The sequence below is a fragment of the Bison bison genome, unplaced genomic scaffold (genome assembly GCF_000754665.1).
Source record: "Bison bison bison isolate TAMUID 2011002044 unplaced genomic scaffold, Bison_UMD1.0 scf7180017864322, whole genome shotgun sequence".
Lineage (NCBI taxonomy): Eukaryota > Metazoa > Chordata > Mammalia > Artiodactyla > Bovidae > Bison > Bison bison.
The window spans coordinates 4243251-4257693 of NW_011494894.1; the positions used below are offsets into that span (position 1 = coordinate 4243251).

The 14443-nt window shown below is 38.4% G+C and overlaps 1 protein-coding gene across 1 annotated transcript in view; it reads left to right on the forward strand.

Annotated features, from left to right (window-relative positions):
• PTGS2 (prostaglandin-endoperoxide synthase 2 (prostaglandin G/H synthase and cyclooxygenase)) overlaps nucleotides 1-7806 on the forward strand; it is an 8167-nt gene extending 361 nt beyond the window's left edge. Inside the window, exons 2-11 of the mRNA XM_010853066.1 lie at nucleotides 157-343; nucleotides 1397-1513; nucleotides 1623-1766; nucleotides 2451-2594; nucleotides 3243-3424; nucleotides 4024-4107; nucleotides 4219-4465; nucleotides 4750-5036; nucleotides 5534-5681; nucleotides 5831-7806. Coding sequence (XP_010851368.1) covers nucleotides 292-343; nucleotides 1397-1513; nucleotides 1623-1766; nucleotides 2451-2594; nucleotides 3243-3424; nucleotides 4024-4107; nucleotides 4219-4465; nucleotides 4750-5036; nucleotides 5534-5681; nucleotides 5831-6240 — 1815 coding nt within the window. The 5' untranslated portion in view covers nucleotides 157-291 and the 3' untranslated portion in view covers nucleotides 6241-7806. The remainder of the gene's footprint in view (nucleotides 1-156; nucleotides 344-1396; nucleotides 1514-1622; nucleotides 1767-2450; nucleotides 2595-3242; nucleotides 3425-4023; nucleotides 4108-4218; nucleotides 4466-4749; nucleotides 5037-5533; nucleotides 5682-5830) is intronic.
• Nucleotides 7807-14443: the final 6637 nt, after the last annotated feature.

Below are 14443 nucleotides of genomic sequence, written 5' to 3' on the forward strand. Positions count from 1 at the left end.
AAAAAAAAAGAAATCCTACCCCAACCCGGGTCTTGCGCAATTGTTTAAGTAGAAAGAGGGGGAAAAGTTTTGGAAGGGGGGAAGGAAAGGCGGAAAGAAACAGTCATGCCGTCACGTGGGCTATTTCACGCATAAAAGGAAGGTCCTCTCCGTTAGCTTCCAGTTGTCAAAGGACTCGCAGTGAACGTCAGAGGACGCCCCGGAACTCCGCACAGCGCCTCCTCCGGCCCCGCAGCTCCGATCCGCGCACCTCCACGCCTCCGCCGGCCCCGCGCCCCGCCCGCAGCCGAGATGCTCGCCCGGGCCCTGCTGCTCTGCGCTGCCGTAGCGCTCAGCGGTGCAGGTGAGTGAGTTCCTGGCGCCTGTGCCCGGGATTCCGCGGCTCCGTCCACCCGGGCTGAGTTTCTGCTCAGACTTCTCCCGGGAACTCCAGGTACTATAAATACTCCCAGAATTCAGAGGCCGAGTCCGGACGGATAGCCCCGCTTTGCCCTCAGCTCTGATCTTCATGGGCCAGTTATTGCACCCATCTTTTCTCATCTGCTAAATAGGAACGGGGATACTAATTTGCAGGTTGTCACAAGAAGATCTGATCAATATATGTGAGGTGCTTTTGTATAGCACCTAACTGCTATTGAATGAAAATAATTGTATTATACAATTTCCCTAGTTAGTGCTTTCCCGTCCCAGGGAATACCAGATTGTTTTTTTAAGATAAACAGAATAGCTTAAAAGCAAGCTGTTTTTATTTTGCAAATTTCTTTATAGTTGGTTTTTGTCGTTTTTTTTAATGTAAATTAAGTCACGCCACCTTAATACTGTAAATCATTCAATGATCTCTCCTGACACGTAGAATAAAACCCAAATTCCCATAAAACCCGAAGGATCTGCCTTCACCTTTTCTGAATTTAGCTTCCAGCTCTCCCTCTCCTGCTGTCAGGCATGCCTCAGGGCCTTTGCACTTGTTTTCCTCTCAACTTAGAATGTTCTTCCTCCAGATCTTTATCCAGCTTTATGACAGAGAAGAAAGAAGTAGGAAAAAAAAAAAACCCCAAAGTTTGATTAAAATACTTGATCTATTCACTTTAGTTTTGAAAGTCCTACTTTGAGCCTCTTCTAAAGGCTAATTTGAGCATCTAAAGTTTCTAAGAAAAATTTAGCAACATGATTTCCCTGGTGGAATATTCTGTTACCTTTATTTAGAAAAGGAAGTTGGTATTTCTACATTATAACCATTCTGTGAGGCAAGTCGGGGAAAAAAAAAAAGTTTTCCCATGACTACCTGTATATTTCTTGAATTTTTTATTGTGAAGTTGACTCATAGTAAGTAAAGCAATTAAATGCTTAAGATTGACACTGAAAAATTATTCATTCACTGTCTGTACTGTTTTTGTAGCAAACCCTTGCTGTTCCCATCCATGCCAGAATCGAGGTGTATGTATGAGTGTAGGATTTGACCAGTATAAATGTGACTGTACCCGAACAGGATTCTACGGTGAAAACTGTACCACACGTAAGTTTGTTGTTGAGTGCCCTCATTTGGAATGGGGTATATACAGTTATCATTTTACAGAATTGTGCTTATAATGTGTCCCGTTAATTTCTTTTTCTTCTCATTGCAGCCGAATTTCTGACAAGAATAAAATTACTCCTGAAACCCACTCCCAACACAGTGCACTACATACTTACCCACTTCAAAGGAGTCTGGAACATTGTCAATAAGATCTCCTTCCTGCGAAATATGATTATGAGATATGTGTTGACGTGTAAGTACACATCACTTTCTAGTGTTCTCAGCTGCCTCAAAGAGAAGTGTACTTTACAAATTTTAGATTTTAAAACTTAATTCAAAACATGTTTAAATATACCATTTTAGTTTGCCTACTATCTTAATGGCCAAAAATATTGACATCTGAATCCCTTGAAGTTTCTAAAGTTCTGTCTCACAGGCAGAATTCTACTTAAAATACTGCATGCTTCTGCTGACCTTCACTGTTCTCCACAGTTTGTGAAAGATGCCTGGTCCAGTTGTTTATTGAATGGCCATGGGGCACAGAATTGCACCCATTAAAATAAATGAATAATTTGGATTGGGGTCGGCAAGAAAGTAACTTTTATTTCTAATGTGAGTGTCAAGCACAGACGTTTTGCTCATGGGCCTCTTGAACAATAAGTGGATGGTTATTTGAAAAAAATGAAAATGGCTAGACCAAAACATCTTCTGTAAAGAATATATACTTTATCAAAGATGCCTTTTAATGCATCATTCTTTCCTCTGTTTTGAGCACCAGTAGCAGGCTTTAAAGTATGATTGCTTTAAAATAGAGTATCTTTGTATTAATTAAATTAAATTTATTCTAGTGCCACTTTGTACATTATACAATAAAAATGAGCATTGATTTGCCTTGTGGATGGGAACAAATAACATTTTTTTTCCTCTAAAATTTCAGCGAGATCACATTTGATTGAGAGTCCGCCAACTTATAATGTGCACTACAGCTATAAAAGCTGGGAAGCCTTTTCTAACCTGTCTTATTATACCAGAGCTCTTCCTCCTGTGCCTGATGACTGCCCAACACCCATGGGTGTGAAAGGTGAGTGAGAGGAGACAGAGTTATATTAACTGTAACTGGGATTGGATTGATACCTAGAAATTTTGATCCCAAACTATGATTATTTGTTAATAAAACCATTTTTTCCCTTCTTATGTATATCTCTGGATATTTTTTGAAATTGTGAGTCCATGTAAACTATTCCATGGAAGGAAATAGGCATTTTGGTATGAAAAAGTGAAAATGTTAGTCACTCAATTGTGTCTGATTCTTTGCGACCCCGTGGACTGTGGATAGCCAGGCTTCTATGTCCATGGAATTCTCCAGGCAAGAGTACTTGAGTAGGTTGCCATTCTTTTCTCTAGAGTATCTTCCTAACCTAGGTATCGAATCTGGGTCTTCTGCTTTGCAGGCAGATTCTTTATCATCTGAGCCACCAGGGAAGCCCAGACATTTTGGTATAATGTCATATGTTCTCAAATTCTTTCATTAAAACTGAATTGATACTAGTTAAAGTAGATTATTCAGTAAGAGGCTGTTCCCCTATATCTTAGAACTTCCATTAATATGATCCTGTTCAAAGTTGTATTTTTCCTGTAATTGAAGAAGACCCTAGTAAATTGACAGTTCACTCTCCGCTTCCTTAAATATATAGATGGGTTCTTATTTTGGCTTTCTCATTTTTTATAGGGAGGAAAGAGCTTCCTGATTCAAAAGAAGTTGTGAAAAAAGTACTTCTAAGAAGAAAGTTCATTCCTGATCCCCAGGGCACAAATCTGATGTTTGCATTCTTTGCCCAGCACTTCACCCATCAATTTTTCAAGACAGATTTTGAACGAGGACCAGCTTTCACTAAGGGAAAGAACCATGGGGTGAGACAGAGTTAAATGAGAATTTGTAGCAAATCAAGTTCTATGTGTAAAAACCTTAATGGAGTTTCCATTTTATCTCACTGGTTGAATAAAAAAATACATAACACATACTTACATACGTATATACAGATTATTATTTGTAGTTTGACTCATATTTTTAGTTTAAAATATTGGATCTGCAAAAAAGTTGTCTTCAAAAAAATTTGTTACCTTGATTATGCTGCCTTAAATATTATAAGGTGAGATTTTTGCAGCATTATTATCTCTTGGGTTTCAGTGACATAGCTTCAATGAATAAGTATTTTATATCAAAACATTTTCTGCTGCTTTTTAAAAGAAATATCATATAATTAGAGTGAAAATTTCTTATACAGGCTCCATATGAGACACTAATAGGAGACATTTAGATTTATAAGCTATGGGGTTATTTTTAGTGGATAAGCAAGTTAATTTATTATTTTGTGGCTGTGAAAAAAAATGTGTTACTGAAAATTTTAAAGCAAACTACATCATCACATTATCTAGTAATAAATCCATCCTAGGCATTTTACATAAGAACAACTTCAGTAGCAAATCAAAATTTTTCCATAATCTTCTAGGTGGACTTAAGTCACATTTATGGTGAATCTTTAGAGAGACAGCATAAGCTGCGCCTTTTCAAGGATGGAAAAATGAAATATCAGGTTTGTTCCATTTAAATATTAAGAATTCATTACCACTCACCACCCACCTATGTTCCAAATCTCTAATGATGAAAATTTGTTTCTTACCTCTTCTTACTGATACTTTTTTAGATGATTAATGGAGAGATGTATCCTCCCACAGTCAAAGATACGCAGGTCGAAATGATCTACCCGCCTCATGTTCCTGAACACTTGAAGTTTGCTGTGGGCCAGGAAGTCTTTGGTCTGGTGCCTGGTCTGATGATGTATGCCACCATTTGGCTGCGGGAACACAACAGAGTGTGTGATGTGCTTAAACAAGAGCATCCAGAATGGGGCGATGAGCAGTTGTTCCAGACAAGCAGGCTAATCCTGATAGGTAAGCAAGAAGAGCAAATCACTTAAAGAAAATCCTCTTCCTCAAAGAAAACTAACTTGTTTCCTTTGCTTGGGAGGAATATAATTCTGGGGGAGTGTCATGCATGTACAATCACCTGCTCCATATTCATTCAGTCCTTCAGCTGGATTGCTCAGACACCTACCTCTCAATGGAGGAAAAGAAAATCTAGATAGGAATGCCAAATGACCAGTTGCATTTCAGTTGCTTGAACATCTGTGAGCAGAAAGAATTCATGTTTTCAATTTTTTATTTTGTGCCTGTAGGAGAAACTATTAAGATTGTGATTGAAGACTACGTACAGCACTTGAGTGGCTATCACTTCAAACTGAAGTTTGACCCAGAGCTGCTTTTCAACCAACAGTTCCAGTACCAGAACCGTATTGCTGCTGAGTTTAACACGCTCTACCACTGGCATCCCCTTCTGCCTGACGTCTTTCAGATTGATGGTCAGGAGTACAACTATCAGCAGTTTATCTATAACAACTCTGTCTTACTGGAACATGGTCTCACTCAGTTTGTTGAATCATTCACCAGGCAAAGGGCTGGCAGGGTAAGCATTATTAGTGAAAAATAAAATAAAACAAAGGACTGGTTGGTAACTAGAATGTCTGCTGCAGGAAAGATTTTTCTTAAACTTACTGAAAGATTAATTATTGCTAGTAATCTTTCCTTGAAATAAGAAGGCTGTGTAATATATATATTTAATATTATATGATCTTGATTATAATATAATTTTACCATTATAATCTAAATCATAGAAATAATCTATAAATATTCCAAACTTATAGTTTAGGTCTCCACTGGTAGCTTCAGTTTACCTACTTGGCACTCAAGGGATGTTTTTAAAATAGAAATCTTGGGAATTCCCTGGTGGTGCAGTGGTTAGAATTTCTTGCTCTCACTGCTGAGGGGCTGGGTTCAGTCCCTGGTCAGGGAACTAAAATCCCACAGGCCACTTAGCATGGCCAAAAAAAGAAAACAAAAAAAAATCTTACATATGCCTAAAACTCAATTAATGTGTTCTACAATTTAATTCATATTCCACAGGTCGCTGGCGGTAGGAATCTTCCAGTCGCAGTAGAGAAAGTATCAAAGGCTTCAATTGATCAGAGCAGAGAGATGAAATACCAGTCTTTTAATGAGTATCGCAAACGTTTTCTGCTGAAGCCCTATGAATCATTTGAGGAACTTACAGGTGGGAAACGGTTTCTAAACTCCTTCAAAGAGTCAAGGGCCAAATGGAAACAACAGAGAAATTGAAAGCAAATTGAGCGAAGGGGTAAAACTCCTCATTTTGTCAAAAGTTTGACATTGGTTGTATCTTTGTCCTTGTCACCCTCACAGGAGAGAAGGAAATGGCTGCAGAGTTAGAAGCGCTCTATGGAGACATAGATGCCATGGAGTTTTATCCCGCCCTTCTGGTAGAGAAGCCCCGTCCAGACGCCATCTTTGGGGAGACCATGGTAGAAGCTGGAGCACCATTCTCCCTGAAAGGACTTATGGGTAATCCTATATGCTCTCCCGAGTACTGGAAGCCTAGCACTTTCGGTGGAGAAGTAGGTTTTAAAATCATCAACACTGCCTCAATTCAGTCTCTCATCTGCAGTAACGTGAAAGGCTGTCCCTTTACCTCATTCAGTGTTCAAGATACACACCTCACCAAAACGGTCACCATTAATGCAAGCTCTTCCCACTCTGGACTAGATGATATCAACCCCACAGTCCTACTAAAGGAACGTTCAACCGAACTGTAGAAGCCTAGCGATCATATTTATTTATTTATATGAACTGTTTCTTTTAACTTAATTATTTAATATTTATATGAAACTCCTTGTGTTACTTAACATCTTCTGTTAAGGAGAAAAAGGGGGTCATGCTTGTGAAGATTTTCATGTTGATTTTAAAGATGTCGAAGTTTCTTCAAGTTAAAGGGGAAAGCAGTTTTCATTCTTCTGTACAATCCAATGGGAAATGAGTATGACATTTTTTACTTGAATTTCAACTTATAATAAGAACAAAAGCTAAGTTTGAACATGTAAGTGCTGTTGCAAGATGACAAAATGCTGCACATTTCGACACTATCATATTTCCAGGGTGTCTCCTATGATGCCTGAGAAACAGCTGTCTACTCACTGGTCCTTTTACAGTCTCCTTTTAGCCATTTTCAGATCAGTTTACTTCGACTATTTTGTTTTCCTGGTTTTAAGGTCTGAGTGTGTTTTTTTGGACTCTGCCTGTACTTTCTTACCTGAACTTATGCAAGTTTTCAGGAAATCCTCAGCTCAAAACTACTACAAAAGGCCTTTACAAAAAGGTATACATTCATTTTAAGTGAAAGGCAAAGAACTTTACAAATAAACTATAACCTGATTAAGAGCCCAATACCTTAAAGCTCTAGGGGGTTCTCGACACCAAGAACGTATTCCTATTCTAATTAATGTCTTTCCTCATTTAAAAGCAAATAATTGCTGAATAGTTCCCAGGGAGACAATGCTTCTTTTCCACATCTCATTGTCAGTTGACATTTTCTGGTACTGTATATTAATTTATTGAGAGCTATTATGTCTTCTTAGGATGACTATTATAAACTGGGTTTAAGGCTACATGATGTTCTTTGTTGGCATTATGTCAGAATCAGTGTATCTTGTGGGATTACCTCTCCAAATTATTACTATAACATTAGTGTTTGGATTAAGATTTGTGAAAACATGTGAGGAATCCAACTCTGGTATACTGAGATGGAAAGTTGGAATTCGCCTTTAAGGCTTACCTACTCACCAGCCCACAGAGAACGTTGTCTCGTTACCCTGGATGTGCTGACACTGACAGTGTGTACGTTTTTGAAGGACTTGTGGATGTTTCATTAATTCATTCACCCCTAACTTCTGGAGAAACATTCTTTACAAAGCACTGTGGGTCTTAATATTTTTAAATCATGCACTGAAAATCAGTATTTATGTAAATAATTGAACAGGTATGCCTGTTAGGCAAAGGGAGAAAAATGAAATTTCATTAAAGAGAAATAACTCAGGGGAATTTTCAGGATTTTATGTTTAAATGATTTATGGTTAATAAAGAGTCAATAGTAGAAGAGCTTGTATTAAAAAAACTGTTACCTTCATTGATTTTTTAAAAAAACTGATTTGTTAAATATCTGAATGACTGAATCTGGGAATTTGGAATATATGAGTGTTTTGGTGCCTCAGACTATGATTAAATTAATTTATGTAAACTGTAAGTGTTGAAACAAATAGCTGTTTATTTTTGTATTATTTAAAAATTGAAAACCTCTTCTAAAATAAATTTTGACTGTTTCTGTATATCTTTGTCATGAGATGATTTCTCTAAAGCATTATTCTCCTATCTCTTCCAAACCGGACTGGCCTTTAGTGACATTGTTCTGCCCTCCATCATATAGAGGTCTTAAGGTCACTATTATAATCTCTCATACATGGAAACACTGTATTAGAAATGGGTGCTTTGTCCTATAGAAGAGAGATAGCAACAAACTTATTTTCATTGCCTAATCTTCAGTTTAGTTCAGTTCAGTCGCTCAGTTGTGTCCGACTCTTTGCGATCCCATGTATCACAGCACGCCAGGCCTCCCTGTCCATCACCATCTCCCGGAGTTCACTCAGACTCACATCCATCGAGTCAGTGATGCCATCCAGCCATCTCATCCTCTGTCGTCCTCTTCTCCTCCTGCCTCCAATCCCTCCCAGCATCAGAGTCTTTTCCAATGCGTCAACTCTTCGCATGAGGTGGCCAAAGTACTGGAGTTTCAGCTTTAGCATCATTCCTTCCAAAGAAGTAGGGGAAAAAGTACACAAAAGGCAAAGAATAAGGCAAAGCTGCTAAGGAGGAACAGAATTTAAAAGAAAGTTGAAAGAAGGAGAGATTAAGTTCAGTTGGGTGAATCATTGATACCAGGTTCATTGGCTCTGTCATTTGCTACTCTTGACATCTTGGTAATTTCAATATCCATGTGGACTGCATGTTTAACATCCTGCCTGGGGTCTCTTATCTTCTATTTTAGTGTTGCCTTCTTCCATATTTCCTATGATCATACAGACTTTGATCTCATCATTAATTACTGTACCATTTCCAAAATCTTCATTTCAATCATCTTTTACTACCAACGCTTGCAGCTCCCATGTGTTAGTATTCATGCTCTAGCATCTATCTTCAGCTTCACTGAACCTATTGATTCACCAAACCTCATCACCTCCTATCTCCTCATTTCCTTCCTTATGCATCTAACTCAGATGCCATTGTCCATCTTGAGACGCATTCCCTCATTTCTTGGTCTACTCTCCATTGTATGTAACTGACACAACTTAAGTTCAGCCATAAACAGATTATTTGACTTCTCAGTAGCATTCAACACAAATGTCTATAGCATCTTTACTGTAAGATTTTTTTTTTTATTGGCTTCATGGTTTTATCCTCTCCTCATCTTTCTCCCCTTCCATACAGAGTTACTATTGGGTTGTTTATTTTTAAAGCTCTTCATACATTGTGTGTTGTGTGTGTGTGTGCTCAGTCACTCAGTTGTGTCTGATTCTTTGCAACCCCATGGACTGTAGCCCTCTTTGGCTCCTCTGTCCATGGGATTTCCCAGGAAACAATATTGGAGTGGGTTGCCATTTCCTCCTCCAAGGGACCTTCCTGACCAGGGGTTGAACCTGTATCTCCTGCATTGGCTGGCGGATTCTTTACCTCTGACCCACCTGGGAAACCCTCATCATCACTAGGAATTAAGGTGTCCTGATTCCTCTTTCTCTTCTTTATCTGTACTCTTCCAGGTTAATCCTGTCCAAGTTTATAAACTGAACCACTAACTAATCACTCTCAGATTTGTTTCTAGAACCAACCTCTGTCAATTAACAACTCAAATTCATATATTTAGTGGCTTGTTTTATATCTCTGCCCTTTCAGCACCACATACTCCAAATAATAATCATTCAATATTAAAGACACCACTATTGCCTAGTTTTCAAGCAAAAGCATCTCTTTCCTTCACACTCATAGCCAGTCCAGCAGCAAATCTTTTGTCTATATTCCTGCACACAAATCTTAAATCTGTCACTTTCCATCCAACTCCATGGCAATCAACCTTATCGATGTAATAATCTCTTAATTGGTGTTCTCTATTCTTGCCTCATTCCAAATCACTGTCATAGCAATGAGAGTGATCATTTTCAGACATAAATCATATCATGCCCCTTCGCTTGTTTGAAATCTTCTCAGTTCAGTTCAGTTCAGTCACTCAGTCATGTCTGACTCTGTGACCCCATGGACTGCAGCACGCCAGGCTTCCCTGTGCACCACCACCTCCCAGAGTTTACTCAAACTCATGTCCATTGAGTCAGTGATGCCATCCAACCATCTCATTCTCTGTCATCTCCTTCTCCTCCCGCCTTCAATCTTTCCCAGCATCAGGGTCTTTTCCAATGAGTCAGCTATTCGCATCAGGTGGCCAAAGTATTAAAGTTTCACCTTCAGCATCAGTCCTTCCAATGAACACCCAGGACTGATTTCCTTTAGGATGGACTGGTTGGATCTCCTTGCAGTCCAAGGTACTCTCAAGAGCCTTCTCCAACACCACAGTTCAAAACATCAATTCTTCAGTGCTCAGCTTTCTTTATAGTCCAACTCTCACATCCATACATGACCACTGGAAAAACCATAGCTTTGATCAGACGGACCTTTGTTGGCAAAGTAATGTCTCTGCTTTATAATATTCTGTCTAGGTTGGTCATAGCTTTTCCTCCAAGGAAATCTTCTGATGATTTCCTATTCCACAATGGATAGATCTAAACTTATCTTATCCTATGAGACTTAGTGATCTATCCCTGCCTATTTCAGTCACGTCTACTACAATTTCCCACCCTCGTTCACTTTGGAAAATAGTTTAGAAGTCCCTTCTAAAACAACAACAACAAAAAATCATTTACAATATGTATTAGCTTTATATTTAAGCTGTTAACAAATTACCACAAACTTACTAGCTGAAAACAACACAAATTCATTACCTATGGTTTCAGAGTTCAGAAGTAAGAATAGGTCTTGTGAGTTAAAATCAAACTGTGAGCAGCACTGTGTTTCTTCTGGAAGCTCTAGGGAAGAATCTATTCCTCACCTTTCCCAGCTTCTAGGAGCCACTTCAATTCCTTGGCTCATGTCTCTTTATCTTCAAAGCCAGCAGGGTAGCATCTTCAAATATCTGTGACTCTGACCTTTTTGCCTCTTTCTCATTAAGGCCCTTTTGATTGTTTTGAGCCCATGAAGATAATCAAGGAAATTCTTCCCTCCTCAAAATCCTTAATATATTTGCATATACAAAGTCCCTTTTGCCGCATAAGGCAACATATTCACAGATTCTAAGGATTGGGCCTGGACATCGTTGGAGGGCCATTATTTTTCCTACCATATCATGTAATCTAGCCAATGATCTCTTGGGTATTTTCACTAGAAAAATAAAAACCTATATTCGTGCAAAAATCTTTTCAACACAAAAATAGCTAAAAGCTGGAAATTATCCAAGTGTCCTTTAATACGTTAATGGTTAAATAAAATGTGACAAACTGGGGTGTGTCTATACCATGGCTGCTACTGCTGCTAAGTCGCTTCAGTCGTGTCCGACTCTGTGTGACCCCATAGATGGCAGCCCACCAGGCTCTCCTGTCCCTGGGATTCTCCAGGCAAGAACACTGGAGCGGGTTGCCATTTCCTTCTCCAATGCATGAAAGTGAAAAGTGAAAGTGAAGTTGCTCAGTCGTGTCCGACCCTCAGCGACCCCATGGACTGCAGCCTACCAGGCTCCTCCACCCATGGGATTTTCCAGGCACGAGTACTGGAGTGGGGTGCCATTGCCTTCTCCGATCTATACCATGGAGTACTACACAAAACAAACAAATGAAATTATTGATGCACATAATAATTTGGATGGAACTCAAGGGAATTATGCTGAGTGTAAAAAGAACCAATCTTTAAAAGTTACTTATGGTATGAGTCTATTTATATAACATTTTTTAACTAACAAAAGTATAAGGATGGAGAATTGATTAGTTGTTACCAGATTAGGGATGGTGGGATGGGTAGCTATAGCTATAAAGAGGTAGCATGAAAGCTTTGTTCTGGGATAAATGAAACTCTCATAAATTACTGATGACAGTGTAAAAGATTATAGCCATTTTGGAAGCCACTCTGGCAGTTTATATAAAGTTAAACATACCCTATGTCCAGCAATTCTACTTCCAGCTACTTACCTAAGAAAAATGAATATATGTGTGCATAGAAGACTTAAAGACTGTCCATGGCCACTCTTCCAAAAAATTGCAGAGGGTGGAAAGATCCCCAACTCATTTTACAAGGCCACCATCATCCTGATACCAAAAAAAGACAAAGATACTACACACACACAAAATTACAGACCAATATCACTCTTGAACATAGATGCAAACATCCTCAGCAAAATTCTAGCAAACAGAATCCAACAACACATTAAAAGAATCATACACTAGGATCAAGTGGAGTTTATCCAAGGGATGCAAGAATTCTTCAATATATGCAAATCAATCAATGTGATACACCAAATTAACAAACTGAAAGGTAAAAACCATATGATCATTTCCATACATGCAGAGAAAGCTTTTGACAAAATTCAACACCCATTTATGATAAAAAAAAAAAACTCTCCAGAAAATGGGCATATAAGGAACCTACCTCAACATATTAAAGCCCATATATGACAAACCCACAGCAAACATTATTCTCAATGGTGAAAAACTGAAAGCATTTACTCTAAAATTAGGTACAAGACAAGGGTGCCCACTCTCACCACTATTATTCAATATAGTTTTGGAAGTCCTAGCCATGACAATCAGAGAAGAAAAAGAAATAAAAGGAATCCAGATTGGAAAAGAAGTAAAACTCTCACTGTTTGTAGATGACATGATACTATTCATTAAAAAATCCTTAAGATGCCACCAGAAAATTACTAGAACTAATCCATGAATTAGTAAGGTTGCAGGATACAAAATTAATACGCAGAAATCCCTTGCATTCCTATACACGACCAATGAAAAATCAGAAAGAGAAATTAAGGCAACAATTCCATTCAACATTGTAACAAAAAGAATAAAGTACCTAGGAATAAATCTACCTAAAGAGACAAAAGACCTGTATACAGAAAACTATGCATGCATGCGTGTTAAGTCACTTCAGTCGTGTGCGACTCTTTGCGACCCTATGGACTGTAGCCCGCCAGGCTCCTCTGTCTGTGGGATTCTCCAGGCAAGAATACTGGAATGGGTTCCCATTTCCTTCTCCAGGGGATCTTCCCGACCCAGGAATCGAACCCTGGTCTCCTGCATTGCAGACATATTCTTTACTGACTGAGCTATGAGGGAAGCCCTAAAGACAGTATGGTACTGGCACAAAAACAGAAATATAGACCAATGGAACAAGATAGAAAGCCTGAGATACACCCACACACCTATGGGCACCTTATCTTGGACAAAGCAGGCAAGAATATACAACCTTTTCAATAGCTGGTGGTGGGAAAACTGGACAGTTACATATAGAAGAATGAAATCAGAATACTTCCTAACACCATATACAAAAATAAACTCAAAATGGATTAAAGACAAATGTAAGGCCAGAAACTAAAAAAACTTGAAGAAAAGAGGCAGAACACTCTTTGACATAAATTGCAGCAAGATTCTCTTTGACTCACTTCCTAGAATAATGAAAATAAAAACAAAAATTAAAAAATGGGACCTAATGAAAAGTAAAGCTTTTTTATAGCAAAGGAAACTATAGACAAGATGAAAAGATAACCCTTAGAAGGGGAGAAAATAATTGCGAATGAAGCAATGATAAAGGGTTAATCTCCAACATATATAAGCAGCCCATACAGCTTAATTATCAGAAAAACAAACAACCCAATCAAAAAAATGGGCAAAAGACCTGAACAGACATTTCTCCAAAGAAGACATACAGATGGCCAATATACACAAGAAAAGATGCTCAACATCTCTCATTATTAGAGAAATGCAAATCAAAGCTATGATGAGGTATCACCTCATACCAGTCAGAATAAAACCTGATAGATTTTATGATGATGACCATCATCATAAAATCTACAAACAATAAATTCAGGAGAGGATGTGGAGAAAATTTAAGTTGATAAAGCCACTATGGAAAACAGTATGGAGATTCTTTAAAAAAAAAAAAAAACTAGGAATAAATCTATCAGATGACCCAACAATCCTGCTACACCCTGAGAAAACCACAATTCAAAAATACACCTGTACCCCAATATTCGTCGCAGCACCATTTACAATAGCCAGTACCTGGAAGCAACCTAAATGTCCATCAACAGATGAATGTATTAAGAAGATGTGGTACATATATGTGAATGAGCATTACTCAGCCATGAAAAAGAACAACTGCTAAGTTGAACTGAGGTGGATGAACCTGAAGCCTGTTATACAGAGTGACAGATGTCAAAAGAGATAAACAAATATCATATATTAATTCATATATATATATATATGGAACCTTGAAAAATGGTACTGATTAATCTATTTATAGGGAAGGGATGGAGATGCAGACATAAAGAAGGGACTTGTGGACACAGTGGCAAAGGAGAGGGTGGGATAAGTTGAGAAAGTAGTGTTAACATATATGCACTGCCATGAGTAAAATAGCTAACTAGTGGGAAGCTGCTATATAACACAGGGAACCCAGCCTGGTGCTCTGTGACAACCTAGAGGACTGGGATGGGGAGGTGGGTGGGAGGAAGGCTCAAGAGAGAGGAGATATATATATACATACACACACATAGTTATGACTGATTTGTGTTGTTGTATAGCAGAAACCAACACAACATTGTAAAGCAATTATCATCCAGTTAAACAGATTTTAAATAAAGAAATAGAACAGAAACAT